The 24,898-nt window shown below is 32.5% G+C and overlaps 2 protein-coding genes, 1 long non-coding RNA gene and 1 pseudogene across 3 annotated transcripts; 2 read left to right on the top strand and 2 right to left on the bottom strand.

Moving 5' to 3' along the window:
* Positions 1 to 212: 212 nt before the first annotated feature.
* LOC114387097 lies at positions 213 to 4,334 on the bottom strand (annotated as a pseudogene).
* A 3,245-nt stretch (positions 4,335 to 7,579) lies between these two features.
* Positions 7,580 to 12,823, top strand: LOC114387103 (ribosome biogenesis protein BRX1 homolog 1-like). The gene is made up of 10 exons (XM_028347238.1): positions 7,580 to 7,686; positions 8,449 to 8,530; positions 8,637 to 8,854; positions 9,069 to 9,210; positions 9,687 to 9,765; positions 9,958 to 10,082; positions 10,588 to 10,689; positions 12,055 to 12,123; positions 12,213 to 12,311; positions 12,404 to 12,823. The coding sequence occupies exons 3-10, from the start codon at positions 8,652 to 8,654 to the stop codon at positions 12,524 to 12,526; spliced, it is 942 nt and encodes a 313-aa protein (XP_028203039.1). The 5' UTR covers positions 7,580 to 7,686; positions 8,449 to 8,530; positions 8,637 to 8,651; the 3' UTR covers positions 12,527 to 12,823.
* Positions 12,824 to 13,262: 439 nt separating this feature from the next.
* Positions 13,263 to 15,592, bottom strand: LOC114387113. The gene is made up of 2 exons (XR_003661233.1): positions 14,476 to 15,592; positions 13,263 to 13,697 (listed from the first exon to the last, which is right to left on the bottom strand). It is a non-coding gene; the product is annotated as an uncharacterized LOC114387113 (long non-coding RNA).
* Positions 15,593 to 21,681: 6,089 nt separating this feature from the next.
* On the top strand, positions 21,682 to 24,683 carry LOC114387120. The gene is made up of 2 exons (XM_028347255.1): positions 21,682 to 22,062; positions 23,343 to 24,683. Exon 2 carries the CDS (start codon positions 23,489 to 23,491, stop codon positions 24,275 to 24,277), a length of 789 nt encoding a protein of 262 aa, XP_028203056.1. The 5' UTR covers positions 21,682 to 22,062; positions 23,343 to 23,488; the 3' UTR covers positions 24,278 to 24,683.
* The last annotated feature ends 215 nt before the right edge of the window (positions 24,684 to 24,898 follow it).

The raw sequence follows: 24,898 nt of genomic DNA on the forward strand, positions 1-24,898 counted from the left end.
CAAGAATGAAATTGTAAGGTTCTTTACGTACCACAAAAAATGCCATCAATTTTTTTTTTTTGTCTCAATGATCACTTATTTTACACTATAGTTCAAATTTACCAACTCTAGCATCTCATCCATAACTTTCCACTAAGTAATTTTCCCCATCGTTAATCCATTACTTGGTAAAACGTCATCCACTTTAATTTCTTTTAGCGCAAAATGATAGAAGAAAATAAAAGTAAAATGAACCATTTCTTATAAAATCAACTAACGGAGAGTTCTTAAAATCTCTAGAATTAAAATGTTTTGACTTATACAATCTGAATTGCTAATTTAGGGGATTATCAAAACAAAAATTCTAATCTTCCTGATTTAATTTAAAGCTGGCACAAAAATACCCAAAACAAACTGGTTTGACAACTAAGAACATAAGGGTATAGATGAACTTTTTGCCTGAGCAACATAATTTGTCAAGAACGTAACCACCATTATGGCATTGCGAAATAACTACCACAATTCTGCTCTCTTTCGACATTCCTGTCCTGACAATTTTCTCATTTTCTTATAATTGTATGATCACTCAAGCATGGCCTTGGCAGCATCAATTAATATTGGTCTAAACTCATGCGTGGCTCGACCAAGCACCGTGTACCCTTCCTTGTCCTCCACATCCACATCTGCTCCATGTCTTATCAGAAGAAGGGCTACCTGTAAACAGAACACATGAAAGAGATTTATTTATGACCCTGAATTAATTAGTGTAAGATGTTCCGCAATTACAAGACATCAACAACAAAACTATCAAAACATATTCCTCACATTGATACCGCATACTCTACATAGTTGCAAAAACAAATTACTAATGGAGCAACCAACATTTGTTGATCGAAGTGAAAGGGGCTCAGATTCCTTAAACATGTGATCTTGGGTTTAATCCATAGATTTTTATCGTGGAAAAAAAAAAAAAAAACTGCCCCTGCTACAGCATCAGACCATATCTCGGGAAATTAGTTCTGTCATCTATCAAGTGAGACGATACTTAGGGAAGCCAAAAGAAACTAATGAAGCCAACTCCAAATTCAGTGTACTCCTCATCATTGACATCAGTTTATTCTATATAGATACTAAATACAATAACTAATGAAACCAACCCCAAAACATTCATTTGCAGATTCTGCACATGAATTTGCAGTGAGTGTAACCCTCCATGCACCTCGGTGCATCTACAATCAAAAGTTGGAAATGTCATTTAATACTCCCCAGAAAATATAAAATATAAACAATAAAGTAATGAAATTTCCATAATGTTCAAACTTCAAGTTTCCAACAGAACTCCATAAAGTGTATCAAGTTAGTGAAAATACCTAAAGGGAACATAAGATTTCAAAGGGTGAAAAAGAAGTTTGGCATGGCCTGACTTGTACTTGAGTGATATTATGTACCAAAACATAGTTGTTTGCAAAATTTAAGGAAAAAATATTGGGTGCATACCCATGTGTACCCAATAAGTACTATACTGGATACGCAATTGGCAACAATTTAAGGGGACTTGTGCATCATAGATGAATAGTAAATCTAAGCTTTCCCCATGCCTCCATCCAATTTCTCCACCTTATATAACATCTTACAACTACTAGCTAGAAGTTCCTTTTTAAGTACCAAATAATAGTAAGCAGTGTGCTAGAGTCTTGACTAGCAAATATTTGGGTGTCAACCCTCATTCTTTATTGCTCATCTTACATAAAACCTGTAATCCATTTATTAAATGCATATTCTAGAACAATTAGGAACTAGTCAAGTACAATTAGTATTAAACAGCTCAAGCCTGGCATTCAATGCTTCATTTTTGTCAACCAGGCCTTACAAGCAAGGACCAAGCATAATCTTAATTTGAGATGAGTAGGATGAAATATTTGTTAAAAGAAAACCAAGTACAGAAAAATATACTTGCATGATTCAGTTGTAAACAATCAACATAGCAGCCTTCTTGAAAAATTTGCATGTAAAGAAACTAATTAAGCCATTGGATCATAAGAAAACAAACAAATGAATCAAGAAGTCACATTCACTATTTTAATACACAGGTAGATAGGAATTTTGCAAACAAAAACATTGAGTGTGGTGTACTTTTGCTCTTATATAGCTTACATGCATGCGTGTGCAAACATAAAATAAGCATACCTCTTTGTTATAGCAAATCACAGCATTCATTAGAGGAGTTTGACCAGCTCTATCAACAGCATCAACCTCTGCTCCTTCTTCAATCAAAAGTTCACACAGCTCAGATTTCCCAGTGCTAGCTGCCCGATGCAATGGAGTGCAACCAACCTGATCATAGTAAAAGACATACACTAAATTATTATACATATTATCTTCAACAATGTGATCTGAAAAAAAGGGGTACATTGAAACTGCAGTGTTACAAACATATCAAATGTTTCCATGCTACAACCTTATCCTTTATATTAATCTTGGCATCATGGGAGATGAGCATTTCAGCAATCTTCACCCAACCTTTGCTGGCCGCATAGTGTAGAGCAGCACGACCCCCATTATTTTTCAGATTAACATCAGCTCCTACCAAACATGAAGAACAAGAACAGTTTGAGATAATTGATGATGAATCTTTCTACATTGTAAACGAAACATAGTCATGAAAGGTATATGTCATTATTGGAGCTGCATTTCATTACTAGACTTGTGAATCTTCAAGAGCAATTCCACAATATACAAAATACGGACAACACACAATAGCAGCCTACATATTCAATCAACATGTGTATAAAATGAAAATTGATAGAAAACCACAATTGACACTTGAAAGCACTCAACTATCGGTTATCACCTTTTTCAATCACAAGCTACACCAAGTTAAAAGCTTCCCAAAACTAATCCATAATCTGATTGCAGCTAAAAAATGGGAAGATATACCTCAACTCTATTGAAGTTTAATAAGAATTTGAAATCAGGCATCAGCATTACATACTCCATGAAAAAAATTAATATAAATAACTAATTATAATTTATAAACACATAAATAATACAAGTTCCTAAGGTTTTAAATCGTAGTCATGGTCACAGTTACGGTTTTGTTGCAATATCAAGCGGATGACTGCAAACAAATGCAGCTGATGCAGCTGCAATTGCAATCGTGATGTGTTTGCAGAGACCCCGACAACCTTGACATTGTGGTCCCAACAATCGCTGTTGCAGACCGTTTTTCAAAACCATTGTATAACATAATTCTTAATACTAAGTCTTGAAATTAAGTTCAAATCAATCAAACATATCAGTCTCAGGAATCAGACACCAATTACCTATCCACCCAGTTTACACTTCAATCAAATTTGAACGGAAATAAAAAAGAAGATGCTGACTGATATCATAAATAACAATAATAGACAGTAATAAAAAAAAAAGTGCATTGGCCTACCTTTGCTCAATAGAGTCTCCACTATCTCCACACTCCCAATGCTGGCTGCAGAGTGAAGCGGCGCCCACCCTTCCTCATCAGCACAACACCACACCAGCAGATGCATCACAAGACAACACTATCTTCACTACCTAAACACATTCATACCCATCCACAACCATCAAAAACAACAATCCCACTAACCAGAAACCCTAATTTCTAGGTGTAAAAACAAATGTAAAAAGAACGCATTTTTACGACATTTGAAGGAGAAGCAAAGAGACCCTTTTGAGAAGGGACAAAAGGGTACCTGGGAGTGACCGGAAGAAGCTGCGACGTGGAGAAGGGAACGAGCGTCTTCGTTTCTGAGAGAGAGGGCTTTGGAGAGGATTTCAGAAGAGAGTGCTTCGAACGTTGATGCCTCGCCCTCTTCTGCAGCTTTGAACAAGTCTTTCTCTTTCACCACGTCTTGTTGCTTCTTCTCGATGTCTACTTCCATCTCCATCGATTTTTTCTCTCACTCTGATTTTTCTTCCACCCTAAAAATCGAATACCATATGATTGCTCGTTTCTCTTGTTGGAGCCAAACCTTGCCGCAAATACACACCAGACTTCAGAAAATAACGTGGAGATTTTAATGCATTTTAGGATTTTAGTTAGAATAATTGGGGTTTAAGAACAGCAACAATCTCCGGCAAATTTCCCAAAAGGGTTTGTTTTACAAACTATTTCCGTAAATGGGGTTCTTTCTAAACTATTTCCTGTATGGTGTCATTTTTTACGTAAAAGCTATACAAATCGCAGAAAGTATTGACGAGTTCGAGCTGAAGGTACACGTGGCATTGGTCTCGCCAGTACCACCAGCGATTTGAGCTCCATGAGACTCGTCAGTGGGACTGGCGAGTTGAGCAGATTATTGCCAACTCTATTGACGAGTTGTGCTGGCTAAAACCTTTGGATATTTTTTATTAATAATATCCTAATATATGGCGTGTCCTTGCACTACCGTTTTTGTCTCAGGAATCCCTCGTTGGCAGCAGAGATACAATGCGGCGTGGCTCATTATCTTCTCTTTTTTATTGTGAATCTTTTGATCAGAACAAACAAGAAGAACCTGCACCTTTCATATCATTTTGAAATGCAATTTGGTTTTTAATAAATTCCTTTTAAAATAATTATGGAATAATTTAAAGAAATATTTTTTTGTCATTTTTTCCTTTTTGATCATAATTACAATATTAATATTAAAAAAAGTTGGGACGTAAGTGAGAGGTGCCTGCCACTTCACTTCATTTTATTTTTTTTTTACAGTGTTTGGTTGACTCTTGTATACTCATTAATAACCATTATTGTATTTTTTAACTATTTTTCAGAGAATTTAAAAATAATTATTAGCTCTATCCTTATTTATGCTTTGAATTTGATTTAATTATGTTTTTAATTCCTAAAATTTAAAATAATTTTAATTCTTGTAATTTAAAAAAAAAATGTTTTTAGTCCTTAAAAGTAGACATTGTTGGCAGAGATTATTAAAAGGAATGTCATGGCACTGTCAACATATGTTTTTAATATTTTATATATTCAGATTAGTTAGTTAATGATGCTGGATAAATTAATAACAGGTTAAAAACATAATTCATTAAAAAATATTCCGTGTATATATTCCTCAAGCTCCTTAATTAATGGCATTATAAAGCACTCCCAATCTGCTGCACAACTCGCCAGTAGAGTTGGCAATTCCCAGCCTGCTCAACTCGCTAGTCCAACTGGCGAGTCTCATGGAGCTCAAATCGCTTGTGGTACTTGCGTGACCAGTGCCACATGTCACCCCCAGTCCGAACTCGCCAATGCCTTCTGCGATTTGCATGACTTTTACGTAAAAAAATAACACCATACAAGAAATAGTTTGAAAAGAACCCCATTTACGGAAATAATTTGTAAAATAAACCCCTTTTGGGAAATTTGCCACAATCTCCACCGTCCAATTATATCCAAAATGGCCCACGTAAATTAACCTACTCAAATAATTAAAATTCACTGTTACAATAATTGTTACGTTAATTGGATAAAAAAAATTCAAGTATAATTTATCATACTTGTTGATAATTGTTTATATTTATTTTCATATTTAGAATAATCACATTAAGTGAATAATTCAATTTAAATATACAATTAAATTTTATTATGTATGTTTATGTACAAGTTATATAATATACTTGTTTTATTAATTTTATTGTGATTTTTTATATTTTAAATATTTTCTTTCTAAATATTTTTCAATTGTTCAATTACAATAAATAAAAGCCTTGAAAGCATGTTCTCCCTTAATAAACTTACCTGGTTTGGCAACTATCCTAGTAACAGCCTTGAAACCTATGTCATTGCACCTCCACTATCAGTCTATCATAGGACTCTTTGCCTTGTATAGGCTGCCTTATTGCCTTATGTTAGAATTTATTTACTTATTTATTCACCTTCGGGAAAATGATTCACAGAAGGCAAAACATTGCTTAAATTTCATTGGCAAGTTCAAGTAAATAATCTCAAGGCAGCATGACTGAGTTCTCTCATTGGCAAGACCACAACTTTTTGATGCTGAAAAGGACAGAACAAATAGTACAAATTCACGTTTTAATGCGTTGATTAAAAGAATGTAAGGTGTCAAATAAACAATACAATATGTGTTGTGTCGTAAATAGCAGTTTAAAGCTCACTCTACCACATTGCATTGTGTGTTAAAAATTCTATTCGTTATACCATGCATAAAATGATACATCAATAATACTCGTCTTTTAATGCATAGGAACTACATTATAAGCGTTTAGCAGAAGGAAGCCATAGAATGGTGCCCATGAATGGATTGAGTATCAAACCTTGTCACTTTACTGCATATTCCTAGCTCCTATAAGTTGTTAACAAACTTTAATATACAGTTTTAAATTCATTAATTATAAGAAGACACGAAAAATAAAATAAATGAAATAGTGAATTATACAAATTCACTTTTTAATACTTTGATAAAAGACTGTAAGAGGTCAGATAAACAGAGGAGCAATCAATAACATTATACAAGTACATTCTTGTTGACAGAACTTCTTTGTGAAATTAAATGAAAGGAAGAAGCACTGAAATCTTCTAAGATGAGCAGGAATCTTCAGATTTTGAATCTCAAAGTCATAAGAGTTCTGATCGCAAGGAAGAATAATTTTCAGTTTCAGAATGAAAGGCATTTTTTAATAACAAGAAAAGGAAGAAATTCAATTCGAAGAAAAAGTATTTTGAGTTCTTAATGGAAACATATAGGGTGATCATTAGTTTTTGATTACTTGAGCAACTTAAATCCAATTTAGGGAATGAAACAGGATAAATGAAAAATTAAACAAGGAATTGATTAATTGCAATTTGAAAAAAAAAATCAATCTATCTATATGAAGAAATAGGATAAAAAATATACCTACATAACAATCATAATAACTGTTAAGAAATTATATTTTGTAATAATTTAAAATTATCATTAAATAATTTTAAGTTATCAAAAACACATTTTTTAGCATCATCAGTTTAGTTTAAAAAATAAGACCAAACTAAATTAATTTTATAAATTAGATAATCAAATTAAATTTAAATAATAAATTAAAAAGATAAAAAAATTATTTTAATCACAAAAGAATGACGTGATAGATGATATATATATATATATATATATATATATATATATATATATATATATATATATAATTAAAGAATTAAAATATTTTAGTTTTTAAATTAAAATTTCACAAATTTTATCATTTTTTTTTGCATATATTATCATTATACTATTCAATTTTCTCAAATTTTAGCATTTTTTTTCATTTGACATTTTACAAACACTCAAGAAAGTGGCAATATTGAGAAAATTAAATAATACGATACTAAAATTTGCAAATCCAAACTTCAACAATAAAATGATAAAAAAGATTATACATACTTATTTAATCATAATTTATTATGAATTATAAATTTATTGATTTTATGATAATTATTTTAAAATTATATTAATGATAAACTGGAATTGAATGAGAATATAAAAGAATTTTAATAGTAAATGCATAATTATCAAACTTTCAAAATTTATAAATTGACAAAAGTTTGACGATAAAATCTGCAATTAAGTGAATTATAAAAAGATCCTCTGGTATAAATATAAGAATCTAAACTCGACCTAGTGACATTCCCTCGCTTCTGGCTCCCGCTGTTTGCTCTGCTTCACACTACTGTCTCTCATCCACTCCCTATCGCTGCAATTTGTAACTTTTCTAACTGTATTGTAATTTCGTTCTTACCATTCTCGCTAAATGCTATTGTCTCCTATACACTGATAGAATCATTGACCCCATAAAATTAAATTCCTAGGTTCAAAGTTCAAAAAGTTATTTCCTAATGGCATTTTGCATTTTTCGCTTTTGATCCACGGGCTTAAGGTTCCATGACTTTTCTTTCTCATGGGTCTTCTCAAGTTCCTTTTTTTTTTAATTGATTTGTTGCTTAGACTTCTCAATTTGCTTTTGACTTCATGTTCTGTTTTCAATGTGAGTTGAGTTATCTGAGGATGCATGCAAAGAAGTCAATTTAATCCTTTTCACTTTCTCTTTAGGATTCAATCCATGTGCTTAAATATATTTTGATTCTGATTTCTGAATAGATGTTCAGTGTGTGAATGATTTGTTTTCTTGCTTAAATATATTTAAGCACCTGTTGTGTGTGTGTTTAGGATTCAATCCATGTGCTCCTGAATAGATGTTTGGTTATTCATTGCTTGGGTGATTTGTTTCCGTCATATCCATCACTTTTGTCAGGAATCTAAAACTCTGAATTCGTGAGCTGTGTAGGATTCAATTTAGCTGTTATTCTTTCTGTTATTGTGCTGTATATATTTTATTTTTTTATTTCAATGTGATTATCTTGCAAATTTTTTCATGGACCAATAGAATATTGTATGTTTGGTATGTTAAGCTAATAGCAGATTTGGTAGATTTGCTTAAGCTGATATTGTTTAATTTGTTGAGCAGGGGATACCAAAGATACCCGTAGATCATCAGAGAAAAATTCAATTGAAGAAGAGGTTGAAACTTAAACTGCTGAAGCGCAAAGGTAAGTCTATTATGCATATAATTTCAGTACCATTTTTGTTATATGATTTTGGTTCTTGGGGTCAGTACCATTTTTGTTATATGATTTTGGTTCTTGGGTATGGCAGATTTTCTAGCAAAAAATGGGGAAGAAGAGAAAGCACAGTGAGACAACTCATGATGAGGCACAGCCCCAAAAGGAAGATGTCACTCCAGAGAGACCAGCTAGGACCCTTTTGGGGTGGAAGGATAAGAATGAAGTCACTAATGAAGTTGAGGATAATTCACCTATATTTAGGAACAGAGAGAAGGTATTGGTCACTTGCTCTAGGCGCATTAATTACAGGTACAACCAAATACATAACCCATATTTTGTAGTTACAGATTTTGTGTGCTTGTTTGGGGTCTGAATTACTTTATTTTATTTTAGAAATAAAAAAATTATAATGAAAATGCTTTCCTGGTCTACAAAATTTAACAATAGACAAAATCTCTTGTCTTGAGGGTTAGTTTTTGTATGTGGTGTTGATGGGTGAAGTGTTCTTTTCATTAATTTATAGGTACCGACATTTGATGTTGAATGTGGTGTCACTTTTGCCTCATTGCAAGAAGGAAAACAAGGTTGAATCAAAGGAAACTAAAGGCGCCACCCTGAACGAGCTTGTTGAGCTAAAAAATTGTTCCTCTTGTTTATTTTTTGAGGTATTTTTTTCTTCTATATATGACAAGGCTTTTCATTGCCATCTTATGTTAAATGAGGTTTGATGTGTTATGTTTTTGTTCGATAGATTAGCATGCTTATAGTTTAAGGAATTTTTTTAAAGGTCACCAATGTTGTTGATTTTATTTAGATGTCATAAATTATTGTTGGCCCCTTTCTATTTCGAATCGGTATGATCACTTTCTTTTTCTGGTAGGATTAAACATATATTTTATTTTAAATTTTATTTTATGCATTCATGTTTTATCCATTTTAAAGCATAATGCGCCTGTTCTCCCCCCATTACCATTCTGGCTTTTCCATGTATTTACTATTTAAGCAGTTCATTTAATTTGAACTCTGACAATTGGGTAATAGTAATATTTGACACAAATTCTTAGTATTGACTTTAGGTCTGATCAACTTGTTACATTCTGATTATTGTCTTGTCCTCCCCTTTTATATATATGAATTTCAGTGCAGGAAGCAAAAAGATCTTTATCTCTGGATAGCAAAATGCCCCAATGGCCCATCTGTAAAATTTTTAGTTAGTGCTGGTAATATTCTCATCTGATTATTATCATAAGGTCAATACAATACTATTTTGCTTGCTATGATGATGTAGAGTCTTGATCTCTGTATACTACATTCATGATTCTGTCTGCTGAATTATGATTTTTTATGTTTCTCTCTCAACTTTTTTCTGGTATCATTTTGCTGATCTCTGTTTTTCCTCCTCTGCTTTCCAGTGCACACAATGGAGGAATTGAAGCTAACTGGAAATCAACTAAAAGGTTCTCGTCCTATTTTGACATTTTCAGCAAATTTTGAAAAGGATGCACATTGGAAACTGCTAAAGGAGATGTTGTTACAGGTATGTGGTTGGTTTCATTCCTAGTAAGTAGTATTTCTTTATTGTACATCTAGTTTCATCTGAAAGAAAGATTAGGAAATATCTAATCAGCATGTTGATTACTCTTGTATGCCATTTCACATAAAAGAGTAATGTTAGTTGAATAACTTCATCTTAGTTTGTTGCTTCATGCAGTTGTACACTGTGAATTGCTAGTCTAATGAAGAATTTTTTAATGTGCTCTTTCCTAATGTATTTGGGATCTTGCTGTATGTTTGTCATATATCTGCCTAGGGAGTATTTTGTTAATTTTTTAACTTACTGGAGAAAATTTTATCAGTTATGTTCATCCATTGACATAGTTTAAATTGAGTAGAATGTAGAGATCTGTTCCATGCATATATTCCTATCCACAATTTTCTCTATTATGATATGATACTCTTGTCCGAGTACTGTATCTGGGTGATTAAATGGTAAAACTTCACACAATTTTGATTATTGCTAATATACTATTTCTTTCTTTCAGATATTTGAAACACCAAAGGACCTAAGAAGGACTAAGCCATTCCATGATCACGTTTTTGTTTTCTCAATAGTTGATGACCATATATGGTTTCGGAATTACCAGGTTTGTGTTTGTATTTGGCATTTGCACAAGATGTAAAGAATATCCATATGCATCATTTACCTATTGCGTTAATTTAGAGGTTGAAATCCAGAGATTTGTTGTTTTTAGCATCCATTCCACCTACCTTCTAAACAAACAAAAAGTGTGTACATTTTGATTATAGTTTGATTTTTTTTTTTTGTGAGCCATAGCTTAATGACAGAAGTGAAGTTTGAGTCAAAACATTTATACTTTTTCTTTCTTGTGAACAAAACTGAGGAATCAATCGGAGTTTCTATTGGAAGGATTGGCTTTTGGGTTCCTTAACAAATAGACAAAGTATGAAAAAAAAATGCTTAAACATAACTTTGAAGACCATCAATAATGGGCCACTATAAGAGTTTAAATTTGATCTACTACCAATGTAAAACATTTTATTCTATCAATGAATTAAGATGTTCCACTGTGGCATTGATTATTAATATCACAGTGCCTATTTAAAAAAAAAATCAGTGTAAGCTTTCAGCTGATTTTCTGTTTTGAATAAGTGGCTCTATATGGTTCGCTGGTAGTGCTTAACTCCTAGAACTAGCAATAAATCAAAATTGAATCCTTATTGTAATATGTAATGCGTTTTTTGTTTCTTGTCAGTGATCCACTGTAATCGTTTAATTATTATCAGCCTTACCAAATCGATGATGATTGAATCAAGTCTTGATTTTGGTTTTGGTTACTGTGAGAGTCTGGGATGGATGTTCTACTCATATGTAGGACAGCAAATCTTCCAGATTAGTTGCATTAAGATAATCCTCTCTCTTCCCCTTTGTACAGATAACTAAAGTAGGGTTTTTCTCATTGTGAACGTGAGGCATGTTCGAGCCCCATGTGTTCACCATTCCTCTTTTCTTGGGGATTTCCCCTGTGTTCTTTACTCCACTGGTGTTAACCTTCCGTACCAACATTAAACTGAACTTGGCTGGGTTATAGATATGCCCTTATCCAATCCAACCACATTTGGGTTGGGGGGGCAAAGATTAAATAAACCAGTAAACCACCGGATGCTATTATTATGTTCCACATCACCACCACCTGCTAATGTATTATACTATTATTGATGGGTGTAGAGTAGACTGTTGAGGGGTTAATTGCTCATGCATTTGATAACTTGCATATGCTAATGAAATGAATTTAAGTTTAGTTTATTTCATATTGTACTGAGGGTGTCTTAATTAATTGAGATAATGGTGTCATTTTCTGCTAGTACATAAACATTAAACAAGCGGTAACTTGTGAACCTTACTTTGCCATGCCATGGTATTCTCATTTTCTGTTTCTTGTTGCTGATGCCTACTGACTGAGCAAGCTTACATCTTTATTCCCTTGCAGATCTCTGTTCCTCATAATGAGTCAGACAAATTACCTAGAGGAGGCCTTGATAAAATGTCTATGATCGAGGTTTGGAAATTGGTTATTGGCTATTGATTTATATTTTGATATATCAATTGCTAACATTCATTTAACCTGTGTGCAAACTACTTGTTTAGGTTGGTCCGCGATTCTGCTTGAACCCAATTAAAATATTTGGTGGAAGTTTTGGAGGCCCAACTTTATATGAGAATCCATTCTATGTGTCCCCAAATCAGGTAAAGACCAATAAATTTTCCATCTATACTTATAATTTCCCAAGTTTTCTACTGAAAATAACAATATCATCATTGGTTGTTGGTTCTTACAGATTCGAACTTTGGATAAAAGGAAGAAGGCTGGCAAGTTCGCAAAGAAAGTCAAAGCAAAGACAAGGAGGAAAATGCATGAGATGTCTAATCCTCTGGAGCCTGATGAGTTTGCAGATATGTGAAAAGATTGATTCTATATCCAACTGCCCAAGTTCATGTTCACTTCCATCAATCTCAAACAATTGCCTGCATTCATTCTCAAGCTCAATGCTCTCACCCTCAACAAGAAGTAGTTACTCATTGTTTGGAGGACTTTCATCTTTATGGAATTGTTTTTTTTGAATTCAATATAAGATATAAGTATTTTGAGTATGCATTGAAATTGACAACAGATAGAAATACCTTGATTGGTAGCTTGTTATTGCCAAATTGGAATTTTTATATTGCCAACCAATCTGAAGTTTCTTTTATTTGTTCCATACACAATCATAATCCTCTCTATCCACGACCCTCTCACAATATACCGTAATTATATTTGGAGCAATACTCAGCTACTTTTTTCACGCAAGTCGATAGCTCAGAATCCAGATCTTGAGCAACATTCAGAAGTGCGAGGGGTTATCCATCTTAGCTTTAATGATTTATTATAATTCACTGACAAGATAATGAAAATCGATCTATCATTCTCCTTTTTTTTTTATCATTCTCCTTTATTGTAACAAGAAATTATTTTGTTCATAGGTTATACTAACGAGAAATTTTATAAATATACTATGTAACGAGAAATCTAACAATTGATAAACATATTTATTTTTATTTTACACGTAAACTTTGATTGGTTGTATCTAAAAATGAGGTGTTGTGTTTGAATTCAACCAAAAATTTCTGGTAAGCGGGTATAAATTATGGATAGGATAAAAAAACAAAAAAACAGATACTTTAAAACAGATTTAAAACGGAATATCTGGATTAATATATAGATTGGATGTGGTATCTGCTAAGCTAATGAACATAAATTACAGTGGCAGCAGCATAGGAGAAACGAGAAGGCAGAAGATGGTGTTTCTGTTTCTGCCACAGGAAATAATAATCGAAATTCTATTAAGATTGCCAGTGAAGTCTCTTCCAAGTTTCAAATTCGTGTGCAAGTCATGACTTTCTCTCATATCCAATCCACACTTTGCAAAATGGCATTTTGAACGAAATGCCGCACACACAGAGAAACTCTTGTTCCTAAATCCTTCTTGGGTTCCTAAGGTTCAATCCATAGACTTCAATGCACCCCTTCATGACAATTCGGCTTGTGCTGCCCCCACAGATCTTGTTCTCTTTGGATCGGAACTCCCTCTGCCCCTATTTACAAGAATCAATTACCTAATTAATTTAATTGATAACAATAAATTTATCTTAAATTTATAATTTTTTTAAATTATTCTTATCATTAATATTTCCCTTTTTCTTAACTATTTATCAATACATTATCTTTTTTTTTTTAATGAAGCATATTTCTAGTCTAAAAATAATTAATACAAGAAATATTATAGGATGAATCTTATAAAAATGAATAAACATCATGGATTTCATAAATAGGAATGGAGGAAATATGCCGGAACTCTTTGCTTTTTTATTTTTCTTTTTCTCATGGTATGTGCGATCCTATACATATTGAATATTCATCCATACATGTTTTAATTAAACATTGTTGATTAAGAATTCACAATTGATTTTGTCTCGAGGTTTGATCTGTCCCGTATAACCAGGACCTCGCTCTTCTGCTCTCCAATGCAGTATAGAGAAGGCCAAATGAGAATATAATTCCCAAGTAACCCATTTCCATAGAGAAACTGAAATTGGTTTTGATGTTTGGTTGACAAAATGAAGCAAGTGGTTGCGTGTTTTGTGCTGATGTAGTAAACTTTTACTTATTCTATTTGTAATTTTTAATTGGGTCAATTGTGTTGGGAAGTCACTAGCTTGTTGAATGTAGAATATATTCTTAATGTGCAATTGAATAGGTGCGACATAAAATCGATAGTATAGTAAAAAGAATAAGTATTGGTAGATCAGAATTGAAGACAACTATGAAATTTGTATTCCTCATGTTTAATAGGTCATGCATAATGTGAACTACCTAAATTGCAATGCAACATATCCCTGAATCCATAGACTCTAATTGCTAGCTTCCTCAATTTTGCTTTTACAAAGAGCAAAAGGGCAACTTCAAACATGTACTTTGTTGGAAACTCGTAGCTAGTAACTGCATTTTTGCTTTAGCATTCAAGGATCCTTGATTTTCCTGTATAAAAAAAGAAAAAAAGAACTTCCCAAGTTATAGCATAGTTAAACTCTATTATATTGTCATCAACTTAAAAAAAAGTGAGAAAAAGGAAGGCTATGTCTTGTGTCTCGCACTACAGAATCTTCCTCTTTTGTATTCCTAAAACTGATGCTAATAAGTTATAAGCACTAGTGGAGATATAAGATTGGCTCAGTGCTTGGAAAAGGTGAAGGGAGAAGGGAGGGGAGAGAGGTTGTAGGCTCAAGTGACCTTTCTAACAAAAACTAACACACTAACATTTACTGATAAAAAAAAGTTATAAGCACTAGTTGTCATTTTCTCTTCAACTTGAAACTGCAAATTACTGCATCCACTTATATTTACACAATGATGTTATTCTTACACGCCATTTTCTAAACTTTTCCCCTACAACTCCCTTTGATTGAAAAGTAGAGAAATCCACTTTTTTTTTTCTATTCTCTTTTTTCTCCAATAAAAGAGAGGTGTAGAGGAAATTAAAAATATAGAAAATGAAGTGTAAAAATAACAGCATTGATTTCTATACTATCCACAAATCCAGCCTGCAACATTTCCTGAAATCTGAAAACATTATAACAAGATGTGGTGATAAAAAAGATGAGAAGGATATATTCATGTTTTGGTATATGTCAACAGGTTGGCTCAAAGGGGTGACCTGAGAACACAAAGTAAATTCACCTTATACCAATCGATCATAATATAGCAGTGCAAACCAGCCTTGTGTTCTCAGATCCACTCCTCTGAGATAAACCATTTGGACTTGACTAGGAAGAACATTTGAATGAGCAAAACAGCACATTCACTTTCTTGGCTCAGGATATTTCTTTTTATATGAACATGGTTGGGTGAAATGAGACCTCATGTCCTGTCGCGGATTCACTATGTTGCCATTCAGAAAACACCATTTGTTTTTCTAAGTTTATGGGAATTTTTTTGAGTTTAATTTTGATATACGTTTGCATATACTCCCTCCGATCCTATATATTGACCACATTTTAAAAAGAATATTTGGTTCTGTTTATAAGTCACCAATTAATTTATTAATAATGATTTTTTAATTATGTCTTTTATATTATTCTCAACACTTCATTGTTAAGGAAGAAAAATATTAAGATTGAAAGTTGCTATTGATCCATATTCATTGATGATGATACTAGAGTAATGGGCGAATATTGATAATGGCGTGGAAGAGAGAATATAAGATCATAATTTAGACTAAGTATTTAATTAGTTATTAGTGAAATTAGTTGAATGTGTAATTATGTTAGGATATAATTAAAAATTTATTTTATTTTTAGACATATTTAATGAATTAATTTTCCTTTCCTGGTCAAAAATATTTATTCGAAAAATCCATAACTTTTATTTTATATGAATATAGTAATTTATAATTGATTGATGTTGTAAGAAAAACCATTACATCAAGGTATTTGAATTAAGTTCTTATTTTATATGAAAAAATGTTTGAGGAGATTCATAATGGCTTATATCCCCACATGGACTCACTATGTTGTCATTCTATCGACAGCATATAAGAGATGTTCTCATCTTTTCCACATTATTGACATTTGTGATGTAGCTTACCTTAGGAAGCAAACACAAACACCGAAGATGTTGTCATTTTTAGTGGCATCCCGTATTTTCAAAATAAAACCTATCACTGAAAAACCAAATCAAAAGCCCAAAACTTAATCTTAAGCTGACTTGTCCATGTCTAACAAATAGCTGTTGCTTTGTGCACCAGCCATATTGTTTGTGCATCCAACAATAATTAAATATTCCAAAAATACCCCTGTGTGCTCTTCTGCTTCTTCCTTTTAGTTTTTTCTTTCACGTTCTTAACTCATTCATTTTCTTGATTTCGTTGTGTTTTTTCATTTTCATGAGAGAAGAGGTGCATTGTGTTCGCTTTGATTGAGGTGAAAGTATTATGAAGGTACGTCGACAAGTAATGGTTATAGTGGTAGTTGGTGTGGTGGTTAACGATGAAAGTAAGTTGTCATTGATTTTTTTTTTGTTTTCTGTGTATAATACTTACGGATTAAAAATTCGTAAGTTATATTTGACAATCTGTAATTTTTTTTTATAATTTAAAATTAAATGAAATAGTTATTATTTTTAACTTTTTTAATTATAAATATATTAATATATTTCTTATAAAAATTAATTTGCAAAAAAAAATATTTTTACAAATATATTTTAAAAAAATCTACTTGTTTTTTTAAAAAATATATTAAATCACAATAATATATATATATATATATATATATATATATATATATATATATTTATACATTGTTTCTAAAATAAACAAACTACTTAACTTCTTTATTAAAAAACAACTTAAAAAAATTTAAATAAATCAAAAAATTTCTCCAAAATATTTTTTTTACAAATTAATTTTTATAAAAAATATATTAATATTTTTTAATATTGAAAAAATTAAAAATAATAACTATTTATTTTAATTTTAAATTATAAAAAAAGTTACGGATTGGGAAATCCGTATAACTCATACGGGTTGGCAAATCTGTATGAGTTATACGGATTCTCAATCCTTCACGCCAAAACTGAAAGAAGCATAGGGAAGCAAATGAACTTACAACAGCGAAAGACAACGACGACGGGATACGAGATGGTGACACGACATAGATGAAAGCAATGACAGAGGAGGCACCAAAAACCACAGAAATGGCACAATGGAATGGGGAAGATGATGAACAGTGTGTGAGGAAAGAAAGAGAAAGAGGGAATGTTTTTTCAAATTTTAAGTGAAAGATATTTTTGTCATTTTACTTAAAATGTTGAGTGCGCCATCAATTTGTTAGGTGCACAAAGAAAAACACCCCTGACAAAATAGTCTCTAGCCCAACTTCTAAAACCAAATGTCCAAACTCCAAACTGAACTATGTTGCAAGCTAGGCTGTACCACATTAAAATATATTTTTATTCATAAAAATCAAAGTATAAAAGATTTTTAATAATTCATTATTAAATTAACTTAATTAAACTCATTTGGTCGAACGTAAAATGAATAATTGAACACACTCCTCCTCCCAAAAAAGAAAGCTTAAAATGAATAAGACATTTTTGGCTAAAAAAGGGTGATAAAATTTCGTAGAAAGTTGTAACTATTTTTCTTTTAAATTTCTCAAAAAGGAATAATATTTACTAAAAAAAAATTATCTGCCATTACCTTTTGCATCCAAGCCTCACTTCCACTAAAATAAGACAGCGAAGGCGTTCATTTTTCTGAGAGAAAATTTTATGATTATTTCTTTAAAACCAATAAAAAAATCAACTCAAATATATAAAATGAAAACTATTATTTCTGATTAAATTTAAAAAACAGTCAAGTGATTAATATATTAAAAAATTACTTAAATGTACTTTTATTCCTTCAAATTTGGATAATTGTTTTTTCAGTCCTTAACAAAATTATTTTTCTTAGTCTATCAAATTTTCAAAAAGCTAATTTTGGTCCTTCTTTGTTCATTGCATTCATAATTTCATACTTTGTTGTGATTTTTAATCACCAAAATTTAGTTTTTAATTTATTTATGACAATTGTAAACTGCTAACATATTTTACTTGTATGGTTTGGTGATTGTTTTTTTTTACTAATTTTAAAGAAATTAAAATTAGAGTTTCCCAAATAGGGGAAAGTTATTCCTTCCCTCCATCTTCATCCCTCTTTATTTTTTTCTCTTCTCATCAACCCCTTACAATTGTAAAGCCTCTCATGATAATGAGAGGTTAAATCCCTATTGTTGGGAGCCTAGCAACCAAACGTTCAAGATTTAATTTCTTTCCTACTATTTATTTAATGTCATTTTAATTATTATTGTCTCTTTTCTGTGCTTAATCTTATTGATTGTGGCTTAATCACACATTTTCATGGTATATTTTAAGGGTTTAGGCATTGGAAAATGTTATTCTCTTAAGAATTGGGAAAGAGCATCTAAATGATTCATATCTAGGGATAAAATGATGTTGTTTAGCCTAATTTATAGACCTTCTGTTCATAATGCAAGTTAAATAGTTTATTCTCTTAAGGGATTAGGAGACATATTAGGTAGATTAGACTATTTCACTTGAGGGATCATGGTTAAAGTAAATGAGAAGATGTGGGTGATAATTTGAATGATATTAAATAGAGAAAAATAATTAACATTACATCGAAAGTAGTTTTGGTAGGCTAGGCCCCAACATATTCACATTCTGAATCAACCTTCACATCCCTGAAGTGTTTGTTTTTCTTACTTTTGCTTGTTTTAGATAATTAGTTTAATTTTATGTCAATTTAGTTTTAATTTTCCATCTCTCAAATCTTTAATTCAATTTATTAATTGTTTGAAAATTGAGAATACATCAATCTAAGTACAAACAAAGTCTCTGTGGACTCGACATTCAGACTTCCATTTTACTTTACTACTTAAGAAATTTTGGTGTACTTGCCAATGAGTTAACAAGGATGATACTACAACGCCTGAAAAAAAGTTTCCAATGTTTTGGAAATAATCTATGTCCAAGGCTTCCAAGTGAACATTAGGAATAAAGTTCACCTCTTTGCAAGATCTTAAGGAAGGCATGATGGAGTATTTTTGTCTTGAATGGTTATCGAGTCAGTTTCCCCAAAAATGACCATAAAGGGTTAGGGTTGTGTATAAGAAAAAGGAATGTCCACTCAAAGAATATGTATCTAGGGTTGGTGAGACTACTACCTTCCAAATTGAAAACATTGGAATTAACCCATACTTGTGCCATAGTTTTTTACAACAAAAATGCAAATCCAAAGTAGGTTGCAAAGGTGTTGCTTAAAAAACTCAGAACATCTCAGAGGTTCACATTGCCCCAGATTATCCAAGAGATGAAATCCACTTATGTTGTGGGGTTAACAAGATCTTGTGCAATTTCTGCTACGAAACTAGCATTGCATCAAATTGACGGTGATGCACTGAAACAATACACATTGCTAAGGTGTTATAGTAGTAAACTCATATCCAAAAATGCAAACAACACCTTCAAGATTTATGTGAACATACCTGTTCCTACTTTGTCACCACGATTTTGGTCTTTTTATATGTATATGGATGCTTGCAAAAGAGGTTTTGTAGATGGTTGCATACCTTTTATTGGAGTAAATGGTTGTCATCTTAAGACACGGTATAAGGGGAAATGCTTGTAGTTGTGGCCAAAGATGCTAATAACTTGTAGCTGCTTCCAAGTGTGTTGTTTTCATGAATAACTTGTGTGAGTCTTTTAATAGTGTAATTCTGCCTGCAATAGATAAGCCAATAATAGCTATGCTAGATTGAATTAGGACTTATTTGATCACTAGATTTAATGTTACGAGGAAAAAGTTAAGCAAAATTCACAGCAAGATAATTCTAAGACCTATGAAAAGGTTAAACTGAGAGACTAAAAAAGCCAAAAAAAATTGGTCTGCTGAATCTGCTGGAAACATGTTGTATGAGGTCACACACACACACATTTTTTACTGAAAAGTTCATTGATACGTATTAACCTACTGCTAAGGACCAAACATGACCACGTAGGATCGTATATCTTGAATCTAGTTCCGAGCCAAAATATCACACATTTACATTTTGTGAGGACAAAAAATATACTCAAAATTTTGCATGGACGAATTTTGAATATTTCGATATTTATAAGGATAAAAAACATATTTTAGCAAAAAAAAAATACCATTGAAGCTAGAAATTACACTAATGTAGCAAGATACAACACTCTCTTAAGTATTAACACAACAAGGCATCATCTAGGCCCTCCGCCTTGACGTCCATCTTTAGTGCATGATTGGTGCGTTGCAGAGCTTCTTCCACAATTGCGTTCTACCTTGCTAGTGAGGTGTTCCAGATCTTCCCTGCTCGACTGTGAACTAGCGATCCTTGGTGATGACAACATAACCCGAAGCAACCTACCCACCTTTGCCTGTTCTCGCTAAACCCAAACATGATTAAATCCAACAGCTATATGGTTGATTAAACCCACCCACCTTATACCAAACACGACGAACAAGCATAGAGAACAACTATAATGAACGAGCGCAAAGAGTAGCTAGACGACAACACGATGAAGGAGGCACGAGCACAATGATGCTATAAAGGAGGCACGAGCACAAGCAACATTGAACGATGAGGTCTAAAAGTGAAAAAGTAGAGAGCAACAACGTATGGAATTATATATGTATTGGGATTAGGGTTTAGTTATGTAATTTAGTTATATCATTTATTTATGTTATATTAATACTGGGGCGTGTGCAGGCGGGGATCACAATACCCAACCATGCCCTCGCCCTTGACTTTCTCGAGTGAGAAAAACCTGACCATGACCCTAACCCTAATCCCGATCAATTCAATTTTTATCCATCAAACTCAAGTCGAGTGTGGGTCGATCCCTTTAGGGGTGAATTCAATTGTCATGTCTACGTGTGACCTCGTAAAAGAAACACTTATTGAAACCTACTAAACAAAGTATTATAATATATAGACCAACTTCATCTTGATCATCATTAACAACTAATAAGAAATTATCTTACACAAGACTTTTAAATTAATTATTATACAAATTAATAATTTTATTATTAAATGACATTATAAAATCTTTATATTCTCACTACATTCTAGTTCTAATTAAATTCTTTTTTTTATTCTATATTTAATTAAAATACATTAATAGTTTTTTTTATATATTTTTTTGTCCACTTCCATATTATTTATTAGCTATTTAAAAAACTTTACACTCAAAGTACATGAATTTATAATAAAAAGGTTAAACAAAATAATTATAAAATGATTCTCTTCATGCAAAGACCCGCTCTTCATCTGTTTTTTCTATTTAAAATTATAAATTGATAATTATATAGAACACATATAGACTATTAACGTTTATTATCTCAACTTAAATAATCATGTAATTTTTTGATATTAAATCTTAAGTGTTGAATCATAGAATTCAAATTTAATCATCTAAAAAATTGATAAGTATATATAATCCGGTGAAGACGCAGAATTGACCGGCGGGCGGCCTGCAATTCTGTTCCTTGTTCGATTAAGTTATAAAAATCAATAAGGCAACGCCAGCCTCGTTTTCCAACCAAAACTTCCAAAACCCATTCTACGACGTCGTTTTTTTTTCACCTTCCGTTTTTTCCCCTTTGTTTCATGCCATTCGCAACGGTTAAAGAGCGAGAGTGACTGAGAGCGGTCGATCGATCGATCGAGAGAGAGAGAGAGAAAGAGAGAGCCCGATCTTCCTCTATCGATCTCTGCTCTTTCCTCTCCGCTTTCCAGATTCGCCGCATTTTGCAATTCCTAAAGAAATCCAAAATCGAAATCGCGTTCCGTTGGCTCTCGATTCCCACGCTCCACGTTCACGGTGGGGTTTTTATGTTTTTCCTTGCAATTTGTATTTTCCCCTTTTCGACTTTGGTTTCAGTTTTTGATTTTTAATTTGAAAAGTTTCCGTGTTTGTTAGCTTTAAGACGGAGATAGTGTGAGATAGGTTTTGTTAGTTATGATTTCACTTGTTAATCTCGAGATTTTGCTTTTTGTTTTTAATTTTAATAGATCTTTGTGATTGGAATTGAAATTTGTTATGATGCTGTTTTAACAGCTTTATTCATTTAGAACGGGTTAGACTTTGAAATGTGATTGCTCTTTGTTGAGTTGAAAACGGTTGATCAATAGTGGTGATTGTGCTCATTGTGTTCCTTTGAATTGAAAACGGCTCGCAAGCAATGTGAAACGAACACGCAATGTGTTTTTTTTTTCTTTCAGTTTTCGACATTTGCGTCGGTCAGAGTAAGGCTAGGGGTCTTAAATTCTCAGTTTTGTCACGTTTCCTGAAATTGTGGGAAATTGCGCTGTTGATGAAAAACTTCATTCACTATTTAAAGTGTAAACTCTGTTTCTGTGCTGCACATCAAGTAAAAAGTTGTTTTTTCCAACGTAGTTAGTATCCGTTTGTCATAATCTTAGTACTTGTTTTATTCTTAGCCTTTTTAAAGATGTATTGGCGTGGCGCTGTGATATGATAGTCTTTGGTGGCTTAACTTGACAATTTCTAATTAACACTTTGTCTGGGTCAAGGTTTTTAAAAGTTGCAATCCTTAACGTTGCGGGAAGTGGCAGACAAATGTGGCCACAATTGTGGTCACGGAGAGCCCAACAGCCTTGTCGTTATGACAGAAATTGTGATCGGACCGTTTTTTAAAACCTTGGTCTGGGTTGTTAAAATTTTAGAATAAATTTAATCATGTTGTCTTAAAGATTATGCTTCTTATTAATGGGAGAAACAGAGTACAGTATTGCCAACAATTGTGTTCCCATCTCTTTCCTCAAATTTTGTATTTTCTTGCTAATGGATGCCCTTTATAACTTATAAAAATTTCTGGCTTTTCAATTTTGACATAGAGTCTTATCTTATGGTTTTAATGAGTCTATTTGTCTTGGATGTAAGAGAATGCTTGATAAATTAGTTGAGTTAGAAGTGCTGTTAAAAATGTGATATATACCAATGACTGGTAGTACTTGGAAATTGTGTTAGTTTTACTTTCTGCATTTAAATCTTAACTCTTAAATAACATTGATTGTATTTATTTTATGCAGTCATGCAATAATTAATTTATTATTTATTTATTTATTTATTTTTTGTAGATTTTGATTGAGATGAAACTTGAAAGGGCTTGATAGTCAACAAGGGAAGAGAAAATGCTGATGCCCAGGTTCATGGGAAAGTGCTTCTGTTTTGGGCAATGGCTGCAATGATTACTGCCTTTGCATTGTAAATTTGGTCATCTTTCATGATGTGGAGTTTTGCATCAAATGCCCTTACAAGCATTGGATTGAAAAGAGGCTCCAAACAGCCAAGTCAAACTTCTGCTGAATGCTCAGATGATGAGGTCTGCTCTAATGCCAGCAGAGACGAAGGGCTGGAATGCCCAATATGTTGGGAATCTTTCAACATAGTTGAGAATGTGCCCTACGTCTTATGGTGTGGCCACACCCTCTGTAAAAATTGCATCCTAGGACTGCAATGGGCAGTGGTGAAATTTCCTACTCAGCAAATCAAGATTCCATTCTTCATTTCTTGTCCATGGTGCCACCTGTTATCATTCCGGATCATTTACAAGGGGAATCTTAAATATCCTTGCAAGAACTTCTTCCTTCTCTGGATGGTTGAGAGCCTGAATGGTGATAGGCATAAAGTCTTTTCCACTTGCACAGACAACCAACCAATCTGGTCTCCCAAGTGCAACCTTCTGGGAAGCCAAGTTACTAATTGTAACCTAAGAAGGGCCTCAGTAAGTCCTTGTTCTAGATTGTTGGGATCTAACCGCGATGTTCGTGACAATGATGGAGAAACACACCACTTTTCCCTTCATAAATCCCTCGATTTCTTCCTTCACTTTACATCCAAGTTCCCATTGGTTGTCATTTTCCTTCTGATTGCCCTTTTCTTAGTTCCCTGCAGTGCTGTTATTCTAGTCCTATACTTTCTAGTCACTATTGTTTTTGCTATACCATCATTCCTCGTCTTGTACTTTGCATACCCTACGATCCAGAGGCTGGTAAGAGAAATAACATCTTAAGATATATATAGCCTTCAGCAGACTGTTACATCATGTCAATCCGACTTCAGCAAAGAGCAATATATATCTTTGGATTGATTGTTGTACTTTGGTAATTTCTTTCTTTGTTACTTTTAGGTTTTGTATTCTTATGGTTCTATATCTTTTGTAATTTTTGTGCAACTTTCGTATCAACTTTAAGTTGAAAATCTTGAGAGGAACTTTATTTTTTAGCAGTTGTATTTTTATTATTAATTTCCTTTTTTTTTCTTTTTCTTAAGTGTGTAATTATATTTTGTACAGAGAACAAGGTTCACTTGCCGAAAAGTTGATGTATTCGAATGACTATGGCTATGTGATCCTTATAGAAAATGTTTCATGCAATATCTAAGTCCGGGGCTTGATTTGTACCTGAGATTTAAAATGTCGTTTCGGCCTATGCTTTTCCTGTTACCATGGTTTGAATAATCGTCAGATTCTTCATTCTGTCGCATAATGGTCATTGGTCACTGTGTCTATTTTAAAGAAAAAAATGTTTTTCTAATTAAAAGATATATATTAAAAATTATGATTCATAATATGGAAGTTTTTTTTAGAAATGTAAAAACTTAAATGAAACTGTTTTGCTGCATTTCCCAGAAG

Source organism: Glycine soja, chromosome 2 (assembly GCF_004193775.1).
Source record: "Glycine soja cultivar W05 chromosome 2, ASM419377v2, whole genome shotgun sequence".
Lineage (NCBI taxonomy): Eukaryota > Viridiplantae > Streptophyta > Magnoliopsida > Fabales > Fabaceae > Glycine > Glycine soja.

Bases quoted from the DNA above. Each gene is read 5' to 3' on its own strand.
- LOC114387103 (XM_028347238.1), top strand. From the start codon at position 8,652: ATGGGGAAGAAGAGAAAGCACAGTGAGACAACTCATGATGAGGCACAG. The intron at 10,083-10,587 runs GTATGTGGTTGG...TCTTTCTTTCAG, and splicing joins TAAAGGAGATGTTGTTACAG to ATATTTGAAACACCAAAGGA. The intron at 10,690-12,054 runs GTTTGTGTTTGT...ATTCCCTTGCAG, and splicing joins TATGGTTTCGGAATTACCAG to ATCTCTGTTCCTCATAATGA.
- LOC114387120 (XM_028347255.1), top strand. From the start codon at position 23,489: ATGATGTGGAGTTTTGCATCAAATGCCCTTACAAGCATTGGATTGAAA.